The following is a 24,056-nucleotide window of genomic DNA, read 5'->3' as shown; positions in this document are numbered from 1 at the left end:
CTTTGGGCAACTCCAGCCCAACTGTCCCTGCCCATGAGCCTCTCCCCAGTGTCCTCGGGCCGTGTGCTACCCACTGATCCCCCAGCCGATGGCACCTTCCCCTGCCTCCCCACCCCTGGAAAATGCCAGGGCCAACCTCAATGCCCCCTCCTCCGGAAGCTTTCCCCGTGCCCTGGGCAGTGAGTTCCTCCCTTTCCTGAACCCCCTATGTCCGTGAACCCTGCCTCTCTCTCCTCCTCGTGGATGACTTCAAAGCATCCTGCTTTTCTGTTCCGGGTCTGTCCCCCTCAGCAGACCTCGAGCCACTAACTGCCAAGGACGGTGCGTTCTTCTGTCCCTCTCCTCTTCAGGCCCCGCCCGCAGATGCTTGCTGAACCACTGGCCGGGGGTGGGGACAGCCCTGCGAGGAAGGCCGGGGTGACCATGGCTGGCAGCGAGCGGAAGACATCCCTGGGAGACACAGCTGCCGCAGTGCCCGGTCACCTGTGACCGGGCCTTCTGTGGGAGCAGGAGTGGGGTGGCAAGTGGGGAGCGGACCGCCGCCTAGAGCCAAGGAGCACCCCTGTATCACATGCCCGCAAGGGCCAGCCGCTTACCCTGTATCTCATCTCATGGAGTCTCCACCCTGGCCCGAGGGGCTGGGTGTCAGGAGGGCAGACAGGAACCGCACACAGCCCTGGGGGGTGGGGGGGGGTGGGGGGGTGTCTCCTGCTCCAGAGGCAGGCCCGAGACTCCCGACAGCCTCAGGAGGCTGGCGCTTCTTATCCCCATTCTACAGACAAAACAACCGAGGCACAGAGAAGTTAGGAAGCAGGGCCAGGCCTGAGCCGGATCGGTGGGACCTCAGGGCCCATGCTCCCGAATGCCACCCCCGCCACCTCGGTCGCAGGCTGAGCCAGCCTCCCTGCCTGGCAGCCGTGGAGGCAGATCAGAGGCGAGAACAGACGCAAAGCGGCCGGTTAATAAACCCCAGAGATTCCAGGCCTCGGCGCCCCTCTCCTGTCACTCCTGTGCGCCCCCAATCTTTCCGGCCTGGGGTCAGCCTTTGGGGGGACCTCAACTTCCAGTTCTCGTCTGCCCCACTGCACTCGGTCAGGACCCCGAGGGCACCAACTCAGTAAGCACTTATGTCCACCAGCGACCCGACAGCCAGCTCGGTCTTTGTCTGAGCGCACCACACCGCCCGGAACACCTGCTGGGACATCTGGCGACGAATGCACTCAGCCTCAGAAGGGCGAAGGGCGTAGCTGGGCGGGGGGCGGAGACTCCCAGGCCTCAGTGTCCCAGGTGGGCAGGGGGCACCTAGGGCTGCGGAGGACAGCCTGCTGCAGCTCCGCCCAGCATCTGAGGGTCTGAGAACTTGAATCGAAGGAAGAGCCCCTGAGCGGACCCCCTCACGCTCAGATCACTCTGCCGCCTGAACCTTTACTCCCACTGCCTCCTGGCCTGGGACAACCCCTCCCCCAGGGAAGCTCCCCCGTCCCCCTTCCAGAGTCACTTGCCCGCCTCAGGCCTGGGCAGCCAGAGGCCCTCCTCACTCCCGGGGCGGGGTGCGGAGGCACGTCTTATTCCTCCTTACTCCTCCCAGAGGGCCCTGGCCTAGCTCTGGTCGCATCACTTTTCCTGTCCGACTGAAACAACTGAGTTCAAGTGTTCCTCCACAATCATGTGAGACGGGGAACGTGGGGACGGCAGGGTCTGGGGCTTTTCCATCTCTGTGTCCCCAGCCCCGGGGCCTGGACCTCAGCAGCCGCTGAACGAACACCTTCGAACTAAAACTCCATCATGTGAGACTGAAAACATCTTTACGGCGATGGCAGCTCCGTCTGGCCACCGAGGGAGTCTCAGTCAGTGTCCGTGTGGCCCCAGCAACAGCCTGTGACCCCCAGCCGGGACGCAATGGCGAGGGAGCAGGGCGCGGGGCGAGCAGGGCTGTGCCTGGGCACACGTTCCAGGAGCCTCGCTGTGCAGCCCGAAGGCTCCCTGGGCTCCCGGGACCCACCACAGCCCGGGGACGCTGAGCCCATCCCCCCAAAACCTCAAGAGGCCATAGGTCAAGGTCCATTTTTGGTCACTTTAATTGTAAAAACCAAGACATTTATATAAATAAGACCGCTGTGTAAAATAGGATTCACCCTTCTACTAAAACCCTTCTCCCCACGCTCAAAAAAGAAGATAGAAAACCCAGCAGAGATAAGAAGTACAAATTAGCATGCGGTCCCTGATGAGCGGCAGCCGGCAGGCCAGGATTCCCTGCAAACAGGCCTCGTGTGCACTCCTGGCCCCAGAGCCTCGCAGAGGCTCAGTGATGTCCACACCCTCCGCCCCGGGCTACCAAGTGCAAGTACAGGGGTGGAGGCAGGTACAAAAGGCTCAAGGCCTGGCAGCTGGGGGTGGGGACAGGAGTGGACCAGGGAAGGCTGCTTGGTCCTCAGGCCAAAGCGGGGGGGGGGGGGGGGGGGGGGGGGGGGGGGGGGGGGGGCGGAGGCTAGGGCGCTACCGGCCCATGAGATGCAGTGGTTTGTTCAGCCTGGGGTCAGATCGGGGAAGGGGGTTCTGGGGGGCAGGGGGCATCACTTCTCCAGAGGACAAGGGGAGACGCTGCCAGTGTCCCATGAGCCGATAGGCTCCTCCTGGGGCCATCTGCCTATGGCCGGTAAAGACCAGGACAGTGACACCCGCCAGCAGTATAGGGCCCTGCGGGGCCGGGGGGCTGGGGAGGGGCCGCGTCAGGAGCACTTCCAGACACACACGGCCAGGGCCCCCCCGAAGTACAGGTACAGCAGGTTCTTCACCTCGTGTGTGATCTCCAGCCCGAAGCCTTCGCCGATGACCACGTGCCACGAGGAGCCGAACTTCTTGTCCATTGTCTCCTTGATCATCTTGGCAGCGCTCTGGAGTGAAGAGGACGCTCGTCACGTGGGGGGAGAGGGGCGCACGGGTCAGCCCCCTCTCTGGGACTCTTGGCAAGAGAAGAGCCCGTCGCCCTACTGTTGTTCTCCTGCTTCCGGAACCTTCAGGAAGGGTTTCCACACTGCCCCCCCCCCACGCACACCCACCCGCCCCGGCCAGGGGCTATTACACAGGAACAGAAGAACAGACATGACCCCAAGCATCAGGGAGACACCGGAGAGGGAGGGGAAGCAGACACTGGTCCGCAGACAGAGCCGTGGGTCCGAGTTTGGGCTCTGCCACTTAGCGCTTGTCTCTGGCGTCAGCAGCGGCAGGCTGCGCTGGGGACACCGCACTGCGCAATGACAACCCGATGGCACTCCGCAGACTGTATGCGACTGCCCGCATTGCGAGCCGCCGGCTTTGTCTTCAGGGAACAGAGAAGCTTTCCCCTAATGGGTTTGGGGGGCTCCTGGAAGAGAAGTTGGACTGCTTCCCTCACTGATGGCAACAGCCCCCACTCCTTTCTGCGCCGGCTCTTTCTAGACTTTGAGAAGTCTAGGGAGGGGCAGAGGACCCAGCCTTGGAGGGTGAGTCCCAGGCTCAGGTGTGTGCTTCGAGCCCCCCCAGAGTGCCAGGTGCTTGGCCCGGGCCCCCTCGGCACACACCTCCTCCCAAGCGCCCAGCATGGACACAGCATCTGACCCCCCCACTACAGATCAGGACACCGGGGCGCAGAGATGAGAAATGGCTTTTCCCAGGTTAAAGAGCCAGCAAGGGCTGGAGACAGCATTTGAACTTAGGCCTGGCTGGCCCAAAGCCCAGGCTCTCATCGGCCAGGGCCTGCCTTTCTCTCGGCTGCCACGTTACTTTCTCAGTCATCACCAGACTGACGAACAACGTTCCTACGTCAATGCCTACCGGCCGTGTCCCAGCACCTAGAACAGTGACTGGCGTGAGAAATGGAGTTTCACACCTTTACGGAATGGATGAATGGATACATGAATGAATGCCTGGCCGGGCCCTGTTCTCCACTGGGATGGAGCCAAAGGGAAAAGGTAGTCTGTTGGGCAGGGAAACACCTGCCTGAGACAGGAAACATGGGCAGGGGCATCATGGAGAGCCCTCTAGGGCTGGCTGCGACCGGCAGACCAGTGCTGGGACATGGCACCAGACCCTTCCCTTCCTGGCCTTCCTCGGGCTTCAAATCCTTCCAAGGAAGGCGCTAGCCAGGTCCCAGTAGGGCTCTCTGAAGCTGGATGTGGGGACGGGGGCCACTTGATTCACCCACGGGGGTCACCAAAGGCACAGGAGGCCGCCTATACCAATGGCAATACCTCATTGTTGTTGGAGAATTTCTCACAGGCCGTGACACATAGCTCCATGGTCTCCACTCGCATCTCCTCTGGCATGTCCGAGTGCTAGGGACAGGGTGGGGGACAAACAGAGAGAAGCTTAGCCCATGACCTGGCCTTGTGGTCTGGGCCTCTCTGTCCCAAGCTTAAGGCACGGATACTGGGGAGCTGCCCCAGCACAGCCCTGGGCACAGCCCAGAGAGGCGACCCATCTCCAGACTTGGGGCATGGAATCCAGTGGAACCAAGCGGGCTCTCACACCCAGGCCCTCTGCAAAGGCATGAAGCTTCATCAGCACCGCGTTCCAGGCAGCAGCCATGGGGAAGCAGCCATGGGGAAGCAGCCTGGCCCGGGCAGGAGAGAGGCCGGTTATGGAAAACAATTTAGAAGCAGCCCCGGAATGCAGCTGGATCTCACCCCGAAAGCCCGAAGAGACACCTCTCTTCGATGGCTCTCTCGATGGCTCTGATTTTTCTTCCCGTGGCTGCTCTTTCTCGCCCACTTTGCTGGATCTGCCCCCAACCACCCGGATGGCGGGACAGTCCTGGGCTTCATCTCCACCCCTCTCTCTTCTCCAGCAATCTCCCACCCCAACCTGTGACTCTATCTTCTCCATGCGGAGGGTTCCCACATTTTCATTCCCAGCTACAACCTCCTTCGGGGTCTCCAGACTCCGACGTACAGCTGTCTACTTGACCAGCTCCCTGAGATGTCTAAGAGATAACTCGACTCTCCCCACAAGCCTACCCTTCCTCCATCTTCCTTCTCTTGGTAACTGACACCATTCTCTCTCCTAAGTTCCAGAAAAAACCAACCCTGGGAGTTATCTTGACTGTCGCGTGCCCTTGTACCTGCCACCCAAGGCGCCAGTGTCTTCTGCTGCCTTGACCTTCAGGATCTGTCCTGAGTGCGACCGTGTGCACTTCCACACCATGGCCTGGACCCAGCCACCCCCTCATCTCTCTGGGCCCCTGCAGCGGCACCCTCACCGGTCTCTCCACTTCCACTCTGTTCCCTAAAATCCATTCTTACGAAGCTGGAGTGAGCTTTTAAAAACATCAAACGGAGCCCGTCACTCCTCGGTTTAAAGCATCCACTGTTCGCCTTTAAGTCAGGGGAGAATCCACGTTTGTCACGGGGGCTGTCGGGGTGGCTGGCCCGCCTGTGAGGCCTGGCCTGTTGTCACTCTGGCCCTCACGTCCCGTCATCCGTTTCGGCACTCCGATCTTTCTGTTCCTCCAAAATGCTGAGCTCACGCCCACCTAGGGTTTTCTGTGCTCGGTTTCCCCTGCTTCGAATGCTCTTCCCCAGACATCCGCAAGGCTGTCTCCCCAGCTTTATTCAAGTCAGATCAGAGAACTCCTCCCAGAAGCTAACCTCTCTCCACTAGCTCCATACACCTGCTTTGTTTCTCTCTACAGCACTGATTACCTGAGTTACGTTCCTTAAGCCTCTCTTCCATGTGACCCAGGCCTCTGGCTTGTTCACTGCAGGGCCTAGACTACGTAATAGGGGGCCTAAGGAAAGACTTGTCGAATGAATGAATGGATGACAGAACGAAGCGCTGTTGACCCCCAGCCCTCCAGACCTGAGCCCACAGAGCCCTTCACTTCCTCCTCCTGCTGTCCTGCGGGGAACGAGCTCCTTGTCTCACTACGAGGCTGCGCGGGCCCTGCCGGCCGCCCTGCCTCCCTCCCTGTGGCTTACCCTGACCAGAGGGAAGGTCTGCAGTCGCTTATAATCAGCCTCCTCTTTCTTCCCTTCTGTTTCTCCCATGATCCTTCCACTGTGACCACTGGAGGGAGAGAGTGGGGCCTTCAGGAGGCGCGGGCACCAGCAGTTAAGACACACCGGGGAGATTCGGGAAGCAGGCCCTGCCAACTGGGTGGGAGCAGAAAATGTCTTTCCTCAAGGGCTGCTGTAGAAAACAGGAAAAACCAGGAGAGAGAGTTGGCTTTAAACCCATACATCACAAATTAGAAATGTCTCACTGACAATGTGACACCTCCCCGTCTTAACTCCTCCACATCCTTTTCCAAATGGCCAGCAAGACTGCAGACGGGAGGATGAGTCAACACGAGCTGCTGGGACCGGTAAGAACACACTGGTATGCTGCTAGAAGCCCACACTGTCATAATCAAGACAAATACTGACTGCGGGCCAGGCCGAGGCTGGAGCTTGAGCCGGCAATGAGCAAATGCAGCAAGTCTGCGGGAACCCTGCTGCACGCGGGCCTCACTTCCCCGCACACGTGGTTCGAAAGTTAAGTGTCAAGGTCAAGATCGACAGTCCTGGTCTTGTGGACAAGCAAGTACCTCCTTCTACAGGTACCCCCTCTCCGAGCTTTTAAATCTGGTTTATGAAAGGAACAGGAGCAGAGATGATCTATGTCCTCCTGGGCATGGCTGGCTCCCAGCCCAGGTCTCCCTGTTCAGGCCAGCTGGTCCAGAAAGTGGAAGGCGTGGGCATCAGTGCTGGTTCTACTCGTCACCAGCAGCGTGGCCCTGGGCCTCCACTTGATCTTAGCCAAAAGGCCGAGAAGCGATTGGCCCTGGGCCTCCAATGCCTCGGAGTAAGTCACATCTGTCTCTTGGGGCTGTAAGAGATCAGATGCGACAATGTATGTAAAGCGGCTAACACAGGGCCCGGCACGTGGCCACATACATGAGAGAACGTGCGTGCATATGAACCGAGAGGGATAAAGCCTAATACATATGTTTGGATTTTTTTTCTTTGCAAATCTAGTTATATAATAACAGATGGGACTCTTCCTAAAGAGAAGAGCCTGGATTCTAAATGTCTGGGAGCATTGCTAGAAACCCTGGTGTTTCTCTTTATTCTACAATTCAATTTATCCTGTAATTCAAAGAACTTTTTCATCTCGGAAGAAGTACTGATCTGGGGTGCCTGCGGGGCTCAGCTGGTGAAGCGTCTGCTTTCAGCTCAGACCATGATCCCAGGGTCCTGGGACCGAGTCCCAAGTCCCGTGGCGGGCTCCTTGCTTGGCGGGGAGTCTGCTTCTCCCTCTGCCCCTCGGAAAAAAAAAAAAAGAAGAAGAAGAAGTACTGATCTAAATGCATCTAAACCACCGCGCTGTGAACCCTGTTTAACCCTCTAGGCTGGACAGACACAGCCCGCTAACGTCACTCCAGCACGTGTCACAGTCCCAAATCGGTCTGTTGTCATGGCACAGCCACCAAAGCTGGAAGATGCCTCGCAGAGTAACTAACGGGCAGTGACGACGGGTGACATCTGCTAGGCTTCCGGTTCCTAGCGCCCTGCTGCTGCAGGGACCCCGTGGGGAGGCCTGCACGAACCCCGTGGGGAGGCCTGCACGAATGGAGGCCTGAAGCCATTCCGTCGTCGGCCCCAGGTCTCAGCTAGTGAGCAGCAGGGCTTGGCGTCTGACTCCCGGCCGGTCTCCGGCCTGCGTCCTCCTCACAGCACTGTCACCTGGGAGGTGCCCACGAAACCCGCCTCCAGCCAGCTGCCCGCAGCACGGCTCCTATGACCCCAGCCGTGAAGTACACACTTGATGTCCGGCCTGTCCGTGACCATGGTTCTAACATGAACTCAACCCTTGCATGGCCGAGCGCAGAGCTTTCTGCGCCCCTTTTCCGGGCCATGCCCACCATTTCCTCCCTCTGATGCCTCACAGGCCATCCGCACCGCCCCATCTGGTGGGCTCCCTCGCACAAGGCTGGGAGCCTGCCACCGACTCCGCCACCCGATTTCCCCGTGGACAGACGGCTCCTCTCCTCTCATCAAGTCTGTGCATCTGGAGTGCTCAGATATTAGCAATTTTTGTCTCTACATAGAAGCTGGCCGACGACCAGGCACCACCTCATTGTACTTTCTGCTCGTGTTTCTAATTTCACAAAATCCAGGGAATCGTTTGGTCTTTGCTCCTTAATATGAAGGCCCATCTCCAATTCCCTCCTCTCCGCCCGGCTTTCTTTCCCCAAGGCCACTTGCTTGCCCACCAGCACCCCCACATTATCCGGGTTTGACAGAAGTGGCGGCCGCAGCCATGATCGAAGGCGAAGGGCTTTCAGGTTTGTTGACCTCCCAAGATTTTCAGCTGCAAATACTGAACACCGGGTCCTCGGCAGCTGCTGGGGCCTCTTCTGCCTAAATATTTTAGTTCGGTCCAATTCCTCCTCGGCGCTCACAAGTGCGGGCCTGGAGTGGCCTGGAAGGGAATCCAGAGGCGAGTGTGGACGTGTGTGCCCTGGGGGAGGGCCAGGGCGGCAGCGGCTGGACTCTGTGGATCCGAGAATCCTGATGGGTACTACCAGATAGGTCAGAGGTATTACCAAAGTCCATTCTTCAGGAACCAAGGGGGAAAGCCACTGGGACAGTGTTTTTTTGGAGGCAGTGGGGGGACGGGGAAGTGTGGAGAACCGTGAGGCAGAGTATTTAAGCCTGAATGATTGTTTTATAACCAAAATGAATTCTGCTCTCTCCCTTGCTTTGTAGCCTTGGGCAAGTAACTGAACCTGAGCCTTGGTTTCTTCCTCTATGAAATGGGAGCAACCCACCTTCTCGTTCTCAGAGATGCACACGAGCACCCATTAGTGGCCTGTGAGCATTTGGAAATGGCAGAGCTCTGCCCACTACTCTCACAGCGTGGCTCTTACCGCCGCCCTGCCATTAGCCAGGACTTCATCAACACGATCCAAGCACGTTTATGAAGGACCACGATTGCCAAATGGCTTTCCCTAACCTCTACCTGTACTTCTGGGGATCCAAAAGGGATGAGACTTGCAGAATAAAAAGGAACAGTTATAGATGATGTGCTGCCAAATACAGAAAAGTAAGAAAATCTTTTATGATGCCGTGTCATTATAGTACAGCTATCGTCATTCTGCCGCGATTTAAAACCCAGGCTGGAAGAACGCTACCAAAAATAGCGGACCCAGAGGTTTTAATAACCTTATCCATCTTCCATGCAAATGAGCATGTGCCTGACAGCTCCAGGCCAGAAAGAAGTCCCATCAGGCCTAAAAGAGAGTCCTTTAATAATGCACATGTGCCCACGGCCAGGGTCCTGGAATCTGCTGGGTCCCAGTCCCAGGACGTCCTGGTGCACCAAGCTGGGAGCAGCTGTGCCTTCTCTCCAGCCCCCTGTTCTCCTCCCGGCCCCAGGGCGCCTCCGTGAGCTTCACCCAGCCTCGCTCGCGTCCCAGGCAACAGGACGCGCACAGACAGGGCTCTTCCTGTCATCTCCATGAAACAGCCAGTGCCCCGTCCTGTCTGTGCCTTGTCTTTCTTCTCTCTCTGCCTCTATGCGGGCTCACGGAACACCTAAACATTCAGCCAAACCAACCAATACTTACTGAGATGTCACTCTGCAAACCACAGTATGAGCACAGATGGACAAAAGTCACAAGGAAATTCTGTAGAACAAGTTGGGGCCAGCGCTAGTGGTGTGCGTACAGTGGGTGTTCTCCTTCATGTCTCATTTCAGCCCCACAACAACCCGTGGGGGCAGCATCCACTCCCCGTTCTCAGATTAGGCGCCTGGGGGCTCAGAGAGGTTTGGGGGCTGGCCCAAGGGTACACAGCCAGTAATGACAGAGCCAGGATCCAAACCCGTATCTTCGAATTCTACCTTCTCTGCCTATTTCCCCAGTCACAAGCAAGGAGGAGACAGACAGAAATGCAAATAGCTTCAATTCTCAGCATCTCCCAGTCCAGCCACCTGTCCAGGCACACCTCCTGCTTCCAGCCATATCCGGGATACACACTTGTGTACCTCGGTCATCGTTCCGCCTTTCCAGGCCTCGTCTACCCTCTGCCTTCTGGCAAACACAGAGCAAAGCTGGCAAGAGGAAGTGAGAAGAACCTAAGGGCCTGGAGCCATTCACCCCAGATGGTGGTACGGTCGGGAAACAACACGGAAGATCTGCATTCCACAGACCAGTCTAGAAAGGGGAAAGCAAACGCAGGACTGCATTTTTAAATTATGCTAAGCAAGAGCATCACATTATCTACTATAAAGGAAGATTTTAATAGTTAGAAGGAGATGCTTGCAGAAAAAAGGAGAGTCCTCAGAAAAGCCATTTACCTTTCACAAATGCAGGAGCACGTGCACGCACACGCGCACACACACACACGCTGTTGGCGTTGTTTTTAACACTGCCCTTACTTTTTCTCATTTTACTGAGGTCCAGTGAACACTTTTGCTATGCCTTAGACTAAGGGGAGGGAGGGAAGATAAAGGAAGGAGGGAGGAAGAGAAAGAGATGGAGAGATGAAGAGATGAAGACATTTTCTCTATGTGTAACTGATCTAATAAGCAATACTGACTCACGTGGTACCCCCTCACCAACATATCCAAATTTGGATGAAATCCCAAACATTTTTTGTTAAGATACAAAGTACAGCAAAAAGTCATAGCCATCACAGCTATTAACTCTACACAAGAACAGAAGCTTCCCACAGACAGTGGGTTACGCAGTTTCCCACCCCCCCTCCCACTCAAGAGAACAGATTTGAATGTAAGGGACCAAGAATGACATTATTATAGAAATAAATTGGGAGTTAGCACTGACTTATTGGTTTTTTGGGTAAAGATTTTATTTATTTATTTGACAGAGAAAGATCACAAGTAGGCGGAGAGGCAGGCAGAGAGAGAAGGGGGGAAGCAGGCTTCCTGCTGAGCAGAGAGCCCAATGCGGGACTCGATCCCAGGATCCTGAGATGATGACCTAAGCCAAGGGCAGAGGCTTAACCCACTGAGCCACCCAGGCGCCCTATTATATCTTTTATCATTCACAATTATTAATTCCTGTGACATCTCACAACCAGTCACGACTTAGCCGTGTGTCGTGAGTCCAGACAATCAATCACCCTGAGTCCAGACAATCAATCACCCCGAGGCTGAAGAACCTCATCTACTCTCCTGTAGACACCCCAGAGCACAAAGACCAGTGCCTGGCACATGGCAGAAGCCCATCAGATATCTATCTTGTGATTAAGTTACATTTCATTTGGCCCCCTGAGAAGAGAGAGGACCTATCAAATCCATTCAATATTTATTGGACACCGACCTTGAGCAAGGCCACAGGATGGACGTCCTACATACAAGATCTTATTTGCTGTCCGGCCCCCGCCCCCGCCGCCAATAACTCTGTTAGACAGGTACTCTATTAGACATGGCCACGACGGCTGAGAAAAGGAAAGGGACTTTCTACCCAGCTAACAAACGGAGGAGCTATGAGTCCCTCAGCTGTATAGGACTTGAAGATTATGCCTTTTTAACGACTCCACTATAAGCAAGAGACAGTCTCTGCTTTCAAGGAGCTTATGATCTGAGAGACCAACAGACATACACAGGAACTAACTATGCTTCATGGCAGAAAGCAGTACCTATCACAAGGCAGATGCAGAGACAGAGGGAGGAGGAGAATTCTGGAAGGGGCAGGGGTGGGGGGAGAGGATAGCAAGAAAAGCTTGGTGGCAGGGGCAGCATTTGAGTGGGAATCCTGCCAAGTGGACAAGGTGGGGCAGAGATAAGAACAAACACAGTGACAACCAAGAAGTAAGCTCAAAGCATTTTCTGGGACAGTCCAATGGTCCAGTTTGGCTAGAGGACAGAATGTGGCACAGGAGAAGGGGGAAAGAAGGCTGGGGAAAAATGCTGGGGGGTGGGGGTTGTGGAAGTACAGAAGGGCTCTAAAACCTAGGCTTGAGAAGTGTGGATATTTTTAGTGGGGAATGAGAACCCCTTTGGAAGTCTCTTGGGGGTTGGTGACATTGCATTGTTTTCAGACAATTATTCTGGTGGGCTGGGTAAACAGAAAAGACTAAAGGTAGGCAACACCAGCTTGGAAGCTACTGCACTGTCTCCGGTGACAGGCATTCAAGACTTGAGCCAAGATGGCAGCTTCAGGAATGGAGAAGGTGGGAAGTCCTCGAGGAGGCAGAATCAAAGGAAACTGACAACCGCCCGAGTGAGAGGAGGGTGGCCGAGTGAGTGAGAGGATGGCCTCGCCACTGAGAAAGACGGGGCAAGTCAAGTAGAACGGATGGACAGGTGAAGAAGGGAGCCAGTCGGATTTTGGAACTACTGGGTTTACGTGGCTGGTGAGACATGCAGGTAGAGGTGTCTTGTGAGGAGGAGGCAATCACCAAATCACGGATCACTGGGCACAGAAGGGAAGCTGTTGAGTCCAACCAGCACAGTAACACAGCTCGGGCTGCCCTCACCCCCGCCCCCAAACATCCCTAACCACTGAAGCCCAGGAGAAAGATCAGAGCAGAAGATCTGGATTTGAGGGTCACAGGAAGAAGTGACGGCTGACACGAAGGACACTGGTGACACTTCTCGCCGGGGGGTAGAATGTGAGGAAGTAAGAGACAAAGGAAGTGAAATAACAAATACTAAATTCACACTGGACTGGGCTCTTTAGACTTCAATTCCTATTATCCTCAGAATTCCCCGAGGAGATGCCCTATGGTATCCTGATTTCATATAAACTCAGCCTGGAGCCCAGGGAGGTTAGATAACTTGCGAAGGTCCTGTAACTGGGAATCCGAATTGGGTTGGCCAAGTTCTTTTCACTACACCCGGCAACTGAGGATGGGTCGCACATCCTCAGGGAAACCGATAGCTGGGTCAAAGAATCACCTCCTAGAACTTTAGAGTCGAAGAGGCCTTCTATTTACGAAGCCCAGCTTCTATTTACAGATGGGGAAACTGAGGCCCAAAGAAGGAGCTGACCAGCCTGACCAGCCTGGAGTTCTAGCAAGTCACCAACTGTCCAAGTCAAGCGGTCTGAGTCAATGCGATGGCGACCATCCGTCCAGCCGTGGGAGGGGGAAATTACTCCGCGAAACGTGTGTGTTGGAGCGGGAGTTGAGGGGGGAGGATCAAGGTCCTGGGGGGAGCCGGGTCGGGGAGGATGGGGGACCGCGCAGCGGGACGGGGCCTCGGGTGTGTGGGGGAAGGAGCAGCCCACAGAGTCGCCACCGCTAATCTGTCACGGCCGAGTTCGCTGGTCCCCGAAGTGTGGGGGTGGGGGTTGGGAGGATCTGGGACCAGGACCAGCAGGCAGGAGACTGAGGTGGGGCCTCCGCGGAGGCCGAGGCCCCACCCGCCCCGCGACGCCACTCTGCCCCGCTTCGGGCCGGCCCTCCCCGCCCGGCTCCCCGCCGCGCCCCGGGGCCTCACCTGCTCCCGCGGGGGCCGGGGCCGGGGCCGCAGCTAGCGCACCCCCGCCAGGGTTGTCAAGGAGCGAAACAAGAGTGTCTTAGCAACAACAAGGAAGTCCTGCCCCCTCACCGGACGTTGACGGGAATTTCACTTTTTATTGGCGAATAAAAGTGTCAATCAATGCTAAAGGCCCCTACAACGTAAGGCTTGTACGGAAAGGGGCGTGGCTAGAGGCTGTGGAGGCGGAGCTTCAGTTATAGTTGTCTTAAGTGGGCCTGAGGAGCCGGCGGAGATACAGAAGTTCATGTTTTAATAGAAACGAACTCGGACGGGCGGTATTACCTTGGGCGCATCTTTTGGCCATTTGAAATTACAAATGCAATTTGTGGGTGTCTTGATACTGAGATACTACTTTATTGGGATCTCAGAAGCCTAATAACAGCTAGCGTGACAAAAACTAGGCTTTGCAAGGAGTCTTTCACCAGATTCTCACAATTGTTTTAGGTAACGGTATTCGTAACCCCATTTGCACTAAGGTTCAGAGAGGTTAAGAAGCGTGTTAAAGGAAAGAATTAAAGAAAAATTCCCTGAGATCGAACCAGGTGTCCTTTCCACGGTAGCACTCCCCCCATACGACTTCCGAGTCCATACGAGACGCTGTACCATCTAATTTAAAGACACAGTTGCCAGAGCCTGCCTTTTCTTACATTTAGGAGGGAAAATTAATCTGAAAGTATTAATACAACTAGGGATAAGGGAAAGGGGAAAGAGAGAAGAAACTGCAGATTCAATTACCTGATTGGTGGATCAAAGGGTAACTTCGTAATTTCAGCATTTACTTTATCATGATGAGTACTTCAGATGAAACCCCACTTCCCATTCACTGGCACTTTTTTTTAAAAAAGATTTTATTTCTTTATTTGACAGACAGAGATCACAAGTAGGCAGAGAGGCAGGGAAGCAGGCTCCCCGCTGAGCAGAGAGCCGGATGCGGGACTTGATCCTAGGACCCCGGGATCATGACCTGAGCCAAAGGCAGAGGCTTTAACCCACTGAGCCACCCAGGTGCCCCATCACTGGCACTTTCTGGGAACTCAGCCCTGGCCAGATGCTGGTCATTCAGAGAAGAATAAGATGAGGTTCTTGGTTCCAGAGAAGACACAGTCCAGTGAGGGACAGCTGTGTACAAGTAGCTAAGAAGATTTTTTTCTACCTATACTCTGGTATAGGTGTGGGCAAGGTGCTGGTTCTCTCCAAGGAGGGGGTAACTAACTCTCCGAGGAGGTGGTACTTGAGTTTTCTGGGTCTAAGATGACTAGTAGGCTGATGAGGGCGGGAGAGCACAGTTCACTGGGGAACTGCCAGTGATAACATGAAGCCTGGGTTCAGGGTGAATATGGGACAGTGGGGGATGACAGTGAAGAGGGTGGGGGTGTAGATGCAGAGGGAAGGAGGGATCACCAGAGTCAGAAGGGGTTTGAATGCCAAGGTCAGGGACTTGGGTAGTCCCTGGGAATGTTCCCTGGTGTTCTCTTGGGTGAGAGTGGGGAAAGTAGCTGTTGGGAAGTTTCAAGTAGGTGCCCTACTTGAGAGATAGTCAGATATGAGTCATGGAATGATCACTTGGGCGGTGAATATGGTGGAACTCACTTGGAGTGGGTAGACGGAAGGAGGGCACAGTGGGTTTGGTTTTGTGATTTGGCAGCTTGAGGTATGCTCGGCCCTTGCCGATTCCCAAATTGCCTTCCTGGTGCGTTCTGAATGTCCATGGAATGTCTGACTCAGCCTCCAGATTTCCCTAATCCTCTTTGCCAAGTTTCTCCAGGAGATGGAAGTTGGCCTTTGAGGGGGCTGAAGCTCTCGCCTCCGCCTCTCATCCAAACTTCTAAAAGGGGTCTACGTTTGCCGTCTTCTGTTTCTCACCTCCTATTCGGTCTTCAGCCCACTGCAATCTGGCTTCCACACCCACACTGCCACCACCGAAATTACCTCTTCCATGGTTACCGGTGACCTCCTGAAGAGTGGAATCCGGCAGATCTTTATCTTGCTGGACCCATCCCCTCTGGGGGTGTAAGCCTGTCCACCACACCTGTCTTCGTGAAATTCTCTACTTTGGAAATAGTGCCTGCAGAACTCTTTACAATGCGGATTCTAGGGCCCCGTGGCATCAGAACAGTGAACGGCAGGAATCCGTGTCACAAGTGCTCCTGGTGCACATTCATAGTTGAGAGTCACTGCTCTGTCATCTGGGGCACCTCATTCTCCTGGATCTTCTCAAACCTCTCTTCCTCTCTGGCTCCTTTATTCCTTTGCTCTCTGTGCCCACTTTGACTCTATTTTCTTCTTACCAAGGGTCTCAAATTTCTTCCTACCCCAGGTCCCATCCTCATCGACAAGAGTTTCCCTTGGTCACACTTCTAGGGTATTTACTGAAATTGAAGGGTGGTGCTTTGGGAAAGCCCCTCTGGTGATTCCAAACCCTCCCAGAGAGTTATGCCACCCCATGCATACCTTGTTGAGAATTACTGCCTTAAGTCTTGTCCTCTGGGGAATCTCATCTACTCCCTTGTTTCTGTTGTCAGTGTCCTAGATTCGGACCGCTCTTGTGTTGCTCTCTCCAGATTAGGCTTCTCACTGGAGCCCCGGACCTAAATATCCAGCTGCTCCTGGCCATCTCCACCAGAATATCCCACAAACCCTTCAAAGTCAATGTGCCCCAAACTGAATTAATCATCTCCCTCCAACTTGCTCTCCCTGTCTCCCCCATCTCAATAAATGGCACCAAGTTGCTTCCATCAGAAACCAGAGATCATGTCCTTCATACTTACTTCCCCCTGCCATCGCCCACCACAAGTCAATCAAAAGCCTCCTGATTCTGGCTCCTATGTCTTGATTATAGCCCCTTCTGGCTATCTTCATGGAACTCCCCATGTGTACAGCATGGAGATCAGTACAGTTTGATCCCATCTGTATTATTGCAAGAACTTCCTTAAAGGACTCCCTGAGTCTTGCCCTTTTCCAACCCATCATCCAAGTCACAGTCAATGTGATGTGTCTAAACTCCAAATTTGGGGTGCCTGGGTGGCTCAGTGGGTTAAAGCCTCTGCCTTCGGCTCAGGTCACGATCTTGGGGTCCTGGGATCGAGCCCCGCATCGGGCTCTCTGCTCCACGGGGAGCCTGCTTCCTCCTCTCTCTCTGCCTGCCTCTCTGCCTAGTTGTGATTTCTCTCTGTCAAATAAATAAAATATTTAAAAAAATAAACCCCAAATTTCACCACTGCATTCCTCTCTTTAACAACTCCTTCCTTTTCTCCTCAGTTCCCCATAATCTGCCAGGTGATATCCAGAGGCCATGACCTATCATTTGAGGCTCCCCCATGGTGTGACCTATGGGTGCCTCCATCCCTTCTTGCTACTCCTTTCCCTGTGCTCTGTACCCCAGCTACACCAGCCCTCTTGGCCCTCAGCACCCTCCAACCTGTTTCTCACCTTGCCTTTGCTCACACATCCCCTTGGCCACATTCTCTCTCTGGCCTTCCTCCTTTTGGCTATATGAGCCCATACATATTTGGCCTAAATTGTACACACTGGGATTCCATGACTGGCAGCTAGAAGAGACCTCTGTGCTCCCATCTCCTCTGGTGCCTGCTCTTGTCATTGCTCTTCTCCATGGTTTAATTCTCTGTCTTCCCCTGTGAGCTCTTGGAGAGCAAGAACCTTGTCCCATTGATCTCTAAAGCTCTGTGTTACATACAGGATCTAGCAGAGAGTAGGCGCTTAGTAAATGTTTCATGAACAAATGTACGCAGAAGTGGATAGGATCTCACCTTGCTTCAGACTCAGCTCTCGTCAATCGTCAAGGTTCAGCCAATATTCCAGCTGCACCATCTCAGGTACTGCTCCTGCTCCTACTGTTCAACATGGCTGATGGGCCACCCTGGAATCAATTAGCAATTGGATCAGCCGCGAATAAGAGAAATTGGAAAAATAGTGGCTTAAAACAACATAAAATTATTATCTTTTTTTTTTTTTAAGTAGGTTCCACGCCCGGTGCTAAGTCCAATGTGGGGCGTGAGCTTACAACCCTGAGATCAAGACCTGTGCTGAGATCAAGAGTTGGATGCTTAACTGACTGAGCCACCCAGACACCCCATAAATTTATTATCTTATAGTTATGGAGTCAGAAGTGAGACACGATGGGTCTCACTGGGCTAAAAGCAAAGTGTTCCCAGGGCTGCATTCTGCCGGAGGCTACAGGTGAGATTGTTTCTTTCCCTTTCCCTACTTCTAGAGACTTTCTGTATTCCTCTGATCCTGGCTCTTCAACCTCCCTTTAACGTCTAAGAAATCTTGTGATTACAATGGGTCCATCCAGATAATCCAGGTTAATCCCCTTATCTTCTGGTCATATGATTAGCAGCCTTAATGCCATCTGCAATCTTAATTCCCCTTGCCATGTGATATAACATATTTACAGATTCTGGGGATCAGGATACACACATATTTGGGGGGACCATTTTTCTACCTCCTGTGGCCAGTTTGGGTGAATTTTTCCCATGTAATTGAAAAGAATATCTATTCTTTTTGTTGCTCTGTTAGGTCAAGTTTGTTAATCATTGCGTACAAACTTTCTATACTCATACTGAACTTCTTGTGTGCTAGCTTTATAAGTTATTGAGAGAGGTGTGTTCAAATATCCCATTACAACTGTGGATTTGTCAAATTTACTTTTTGTTTCTGTCAATTTTTACTTTATATATTATGAAGTTGTGTTAATACATATTTTTCTGTCTTTTAAATTTCAACCTATCATATACCAGTTTGACAAGGTTCCTATTTTTATTGGTCTAGTTCCCTTTTAATATTTAATGTAATTACCCACTTCCATTACATTTAGGTTTAAAGCAGTCAACTCACTATTCATTTTCTACTTATTCTGCCCTTTTTGTGTTCCTTTTTTCTTTCCCTTTAAGCCTTCTTTTGAATCGTTTTTATCATTCCATTTTTTCTTCTATTGTACTTGTTAGTTACACATTCTTTTACAATCCTTTTAGCATAACCCAGGAAAATAAAATGTTGACCCTAGAGGTATTAAAGTCTAGTATAAAATTAACACTTTTAGTATGTCCAGGGCAATGCAAGGAAATTAGAACATTTTAACTGCATTTACCTCTTCCCCTTTTATTCTGTTGTTATGAATTTTAAGCCTCACAGGAGATAATTGTTATTTTTTTTCACTTGGTGTTAACTTAGATTAAACACATGCTTACCCTTTCTGTTGTGAATTTCTACGCTTCCTCTCAGGACCATTTTCCCTTTTCTTTTTTTCTTTTTTTTTTTTAAAGATTTTATTTATTTATTTGACAGAGAGGTCACAAGTAGGCAGAGAGGCAGGCAGAGAGAGAAGAAGGGAAGCAGGCTCCCTGCTGAGCAGAGATCCCAATGTGGGGCTTGATCCCAGGACCCTGGGATCATGACCTGAGCCGGAGGCAGAGGCTTTAACCACTGAACCACCCAGATGCCCCCATTTTCCCTTTTCTTAAACAATTTCCTTTAGTCTGTCCTCCAGAGAAGCTTTGTTGGTAACAAAACCCATTGGTGATGAATATGTTCTTTTTTCTTTGTCTGAACACATCTTTATGCCATCTTTATTTTTTTAATCTTTTTTTTTAAAAGATTTTATTTATTTATTTGACAGAGAGAGAGATCACAAGTAGGCAGAGAGGCAGGCAGAGAGAGAGGAGGAAGCAGTCTCCCTGCAGAGCAGAGAGCCCAATGCGGGGCTCGATCCCAGGACCCTGAGATCATGACCTGAGCCGAAGGCAGCGGCTTAATCCACTGACCCACCCAGGCGCCCCTGCCATCTTTATTTTTGAAGACTGTTCAATGAATAGGGAATTCTAGAACAGAGTTATTTCAGTGCTTTGAAGCTATCATCACTTTATTGTCCTCCTTTATTATTCCTTCTCCTAAGAAGGTAGTTGTTATTCCAGCCATTGGTCCTTGGAAAGTAATGCATCTTTCTTCTGTGGGACCTTGGAAGATTTTTCTTTTTGTCTTTGATTTTACATCTGTTTCACCATCAAAGTCCTAGTTGTGGTTTTCTTTGCATTTTTCATGCTCGGTGTTCCTGAGATTCTTATATCTGTGGCTTCATGTCTTTCAATAGTTGGGAGCAAATCTTCAGATGTTAATTCAAATACTCTTTCTGCTTTATTTACTCTCTCCTCTTCTGGGGCTCCTTACTTGTTAGACCTTTCACCACGTTGCTCATTAATCTTTTGCTTTCCCCCCTCCCTGCCCCCAGCATTTTCTATTCTTTTCCCTCGGTTTTTGCTCTGGCTCATTTCTTTTGAGATATCTATTAATAGAGTTCACAATTCCTTCTTCAAGTGTGTCTAACCTGGTACTAGACTTATCTATTGAGTTCATGAGTTCAGTTCATGCATTTTTCAGCTCTGGGATCTCCATTTCATTATTTTTCAGAGTTTACAGTTCTCGGCTGGAATTCTATTTGTCATCTAAATTCTTAAATGTATTAACCATAATTATTTTCGGGTATACGTTTCACAACTGCACCATATGGATTCCCTAAAGATATCTTTTCAAAATTAGACTTTTAATTTTGAGATAATTATAGATTCACATTCTGTTGTAAGAAGTAATACAGAGAGATCTTATGCATCCTTTATCCACTTACCACCAATGGTAGCATCCTGCAAAACTATAGAATATCACAACCAGGATATTGGCATTGATGCAATCATATTCAGATTTTGCATTTTACTTGTACTCGAGTGTGTGTGTGTGTGTGTGTGTATTTAGTTCCATGCAATTTTATCATATGCGTAGGTCTTTTGCCTTTAAAATTTTTTTCCCTCTTGATTTTTAGTCATTCAGTTTTGTTTTCAGATATGATGCCAAGCCTTGTGTAACGAAAATGTGATGTGAGTTTGAATGATGTTGTTATCCTTCCTCCAGAGAGAACTTACTTTTGCTTTTGGCAAGATGTTGGTGAAAGAGCAGACACCTTAATTCAATCAGTGAATGAGAGGATTGGACGCTGGGATTCAGTCTTTGGAGGACTGGAATGTTTCCAATTTACCTGACTCTCAGAGTATAACCTTTTGGGGTCTCACTGAAAGTCTGGGTCATTTACCGAGAGCCCTTTATCTTGAACTCCAATTTGTAGCTGGAATCTTTACCTCTATTTGTCATACAATTTCTTGATCCTATTAACTAGCTGCTCAACTGTTGCTCTCTATTCGACTTGGGCATTTGTCGTAAGTGAGCAGGTGCCTCAAGAGGAAAACTGTAGCACCCCCCCCCCCCAAATCAGGCTCACTTCTCTGAGCTTCTGTTCTCCATGGGATCTGGTTAACTTAACTCTCACCTCTCTTGATGTTTCCGTGATGCCTGGAAGTTTCAGATGTGGTGTTTGGTTTTTCTAGCTTTTCTTGGCGGGGAGAATTAATCTGCAACAGAAATCTCCTACCTCAGCCGTTGTTTTTCAAACCAGTGTTTGCTGTCCCTGAGAGGTGAAGGGGAATCCAAAAATCACAGATCATATAATGCAACCTTTGAGGTATTGTGCTGGAGTCGGGCGGGATTATATCCCACTGTTGCCACTTTGCAGCTGGCTGACCTTGGACAAGCACATCACCTTTCTGTGCCTGTTTTCTAGCAGCACTTCCCTCCCAGGGTTAAATAAACTAGGAGGTGTCAAGTGATCAGAGCAGCAAATGTCTAGTGCATAGTGAGCACTTAATATAGATCAGTTATTAGTATTCAACAAATACTCAGTAAGCCCTGCTGCCAGATGCTGGATACACAGTGTGGTGGGGAAGACAGATACAGTCCCTTCTCTCATGGGGCTGACGCTCTTGGTGACTCACAGTTAAGAGTAAGTAAACAAGATCATTATCAAAGAGAGGTACGTGCTGTGGAAAGAGTTAAAGAGATGATAGAGAAGGTGACTCTGACAGGTTTGGGTCCAAGATGAGGCACTAGGGCTCAGTTGCCAATTCTGGGGTCATGGAGGAGAGGACTGAGTGAGCAGCAGAGAGCGACCAGGCAGTGACTTAAGGCTGAGGGGTCAGCAAAACATCTGCGATTGTTGCATGGCAAGCTGATACCTGAATGACCAGAAGGAGCATGTCCCCTGAGAACTAGGGGAAGGTGCCTCCCCTAGTTGAGAGATGATGGTGGTTTGGACAGAGCAGTAGCGGAAGTAGAGAGGAGTGAGCAGGCTGGAGATCCGTGTTAGTGATGGAGTCAGAAGACGGATATGCAAGAGAAAGAGGGAAGTCATCGATAATTCTTGCATTTCTGATTTGAACAACTGGCAGCTCATGAGCCAGTTTAGTAAGTGGAATTCCGGGGCAGAAGTCGAGGGGGATCGGGAGTTTGGGACACATTAATTTGGAGATTCCTATCAGGCAAGGATTCCTGGTTTGAAAGTCATCAGATGATAACTAAAGCCACGATCCTGGATAAGAATCCCAACAGAGAGTGTCTCAGTAGCCAAGGATTAAGAGATGCAGGGCTGTGGCCTGGGGTACTGCAGATTTAGAGGTTGGGGAGATAAGGAGGAATTGGAAAGAGCGTGAGAAGGAGCAGCCAGTGAATTCAAACTCTGGTTCTCAAAGTGCGGTCCAGGGACCAGTGGCCGCTGCATCGCCTGCTCTTGTCAGAGGTGCTGAATGTCAGGCTGCGCCCCCAGCCCTGCTGCCTCAGACACACCAGGGGTGAGGCCCAGACATCAGTCTTTGGTTGCACTACAGGCCAAACCCGTGAAATGGAAGGAAAACTGGGGGAAGGTGTGCTTTGAAAGGCAAGAGAAGGAAATCTTAAGAGAAGGAAGGAGTGGTTAATATGTGTCGGTGCAGCTGTGAGCGCAACTCAGATGAGTACACGGGCCTGGCTGTGAAGTTTCATAATGTGGAGGTCACTCTTGGCCTTGACGAGTGTGATCTCGGTGAGCCGTGGGCGCAGTGGCAGAGTGGGAGCTGGAGGAGGAGTGAATGAGAGAGGGAGGGCGTGGGGAAGACTAGGGACCCCGTGTGTAGTAAAGGGTTAACTCAGCCAGCTTAGGGGGCTCAAACTCCACCCATTCCAAAGAAAGAACTGGGCCTTGACCAGTGGTTGGTAGATAACTTCTGAGCCCTTCAAATATCCTACCTGATAAGGGTATCTTTGTATACCTTGGGCCGTATCAGATGGTTTCTGTTGACAAAGTGATTTACAGAAAACACCTGCCTTTTTTTTTTTCCACCCTGTGTCGGCTTGACCTGTGGGGGCGGGGACTGAAGCCTGAGTAGTGAGGTCTCTCAGGTGCTGCATGCCCACATGACTGACCCCGAGTACAAGCCCCGGACACTCAGGCTCAGGTCCCCTTCCCTGGATGTGATTTTCTGCACAGGTGTCACACATCACCGCTGGGGGAAGGAAGCATGTCCATGACTCCCCCACCCCCAGCCCCAGAAGGGACACCTGGAAGCTCGCTCCTGGTCTCTCCTGGATTTCCGCCCTAATGTGCCTTTTCCCTCTGCATCCGTTCACCGTAACAAACCATAACCATGAGAACAACAATTTTCTGGAGGCCCGTGAGCCCTTCTAGTGACTCATCAAACCTGAGGGTGGTCTTGGGGACCCTGCCACACCTGCTTTTGCGAGAAGTCTTGCAGGGATAGGAGCAGAGAAGGAATGAGACCTGGGGGTATGTATTGGCTTGGGGTGGGGGGATTTGGTTTGAGGAGCTAGGAAGACATCATCGCAAGCCTGTTGCAATGATAAGGTAGACAAGGAGTTGGTAACTCAGGAGAGATGTTCTTGAGGCGGCAAGGGGGACGGGGTCCAGGTCACAAGGGCCTCCAGTAGGAGCAGGGATGACTCGCTCTGAGTGCAGGAGGGCAGCTGGAGAACATGTGGCCTCATAGACAGCGATGGTGAAGCGATGCTCGTTTTGTTTCCCCAATGGACTGTGGGGTAAGGTCACCCTTGAGCACGCAGGAGGGGTGTGTGTGGAGGGCTCTAGGAGGTCTGAGGAGAGAAAGGGTCTGCTTTTTAGCTATTCTGGGGAACAAGTCCTCATACACAGAAAGTGCTAAGATGGCGGGGCAGGCAGAAACACCCCTCGGAGATCTCAACACCCATCAGAGCCCTGAGTTCTCTGCATCAGTGTTCAGCTGGGCAGGTGCCGGCACGAAGCAGGTGCATATGGTGGGGATTAAAGCAGGGTGGGACGTTGCCAGCTGAGTGGGACAGAGGGAGAGAGGGTGTTTGTAAGTAAATCAGTGCGAGAGAGGATAAACAAAGTGTATCTGCCTGCAGCTTAATTTTGCTCCATGGTAAGTAATCAAAAGCAACATTTTAAAACAAATCTGGATTCCTTTTGGAGAAGAAAGCAAGCACACGAAGTTTTCGGATAACTCGGTAGGCTTCAGATACGGTTTTCCTGTTTCGACGGCTGCTTCCTGCTAGCTGTACCCCCTGGTCTTCAAGGGGTGAGTTCACTTAGAGGGGAGGTTTGGGAGGCTTCAGAAAATTCTGGAAGGCCTGTCCTACTGGCATGACCCTCTGACCCGCCGGACCCCCTGGCATTTTCACAGGAGCTGTCTGAGGACACGGTCCAACTACGAGCAGAAACA

The 24,056-nt window shown here is 51.9% G+C and overlaps 1 protein-coding gene across 2 annotated transcripts; it reads right to left on the bottom strand.

Moving 5' to 3' along the window:
• Positions 1 to 2,054: 2,054 nt before the first annotated feature.
• Positions 2,055 to 13,522, bottom strand: DNAL4 (dynein axonemal light chain 4). Of its 2 annotated transcripts, none has more exons than XM_046010567.1 (4): positions 13,426 to 13,522; positions 5,955 to 6,165; positions 4,230 to 4,313; positions 2,055 to 2,894 (listed from the first exon to the last, which is right to left on the bottom strand). In XM_046010567.1, exons 2-4 carry the CDS (start codon positions 6,021 to 6,023, stop codon positions 2,730 to 2,732), a joined length of 318 nt encoding a protein of 105 aa, XP_045866523.1. In that variant the 5' UTR covers positions 6,024 to 6,165; positions 13,426 to 13,522; the 3' UTR covers positions 2,055 to 2,729. The 2 variants fall into 2 exon arrangements, with proteins under 2 accessions (XP_045866523.1, XP_045866522.1); XM_046010566.1 differs by lacking the exon at positions 13,426 to 13,522 and adding an exon at positions 6,563 to 6,750.
• Positions 13,523 to 24,056: the final 10,534 nt, after the last annotated feature.

Source organism: Meles meles, chromosome 7 (assembly GCF_922984935.1).
Source record: "Meles meles chromosome 7, mMelMel3.1 paternal haplotype, whole genome shotgun sequence".
NCBI classification, from domain to species: domain Eukaryota; kingdom Metazoa; phylum Chordata; class Mammalia; order Carnivora; family Mustelidae; genus Meles; species Meles meles.
The sequence above is the reverse complement of the archived record's forward strand: the minus strand, read 5'-3'. Positions and strand labels throughout refer to the sequence as shown.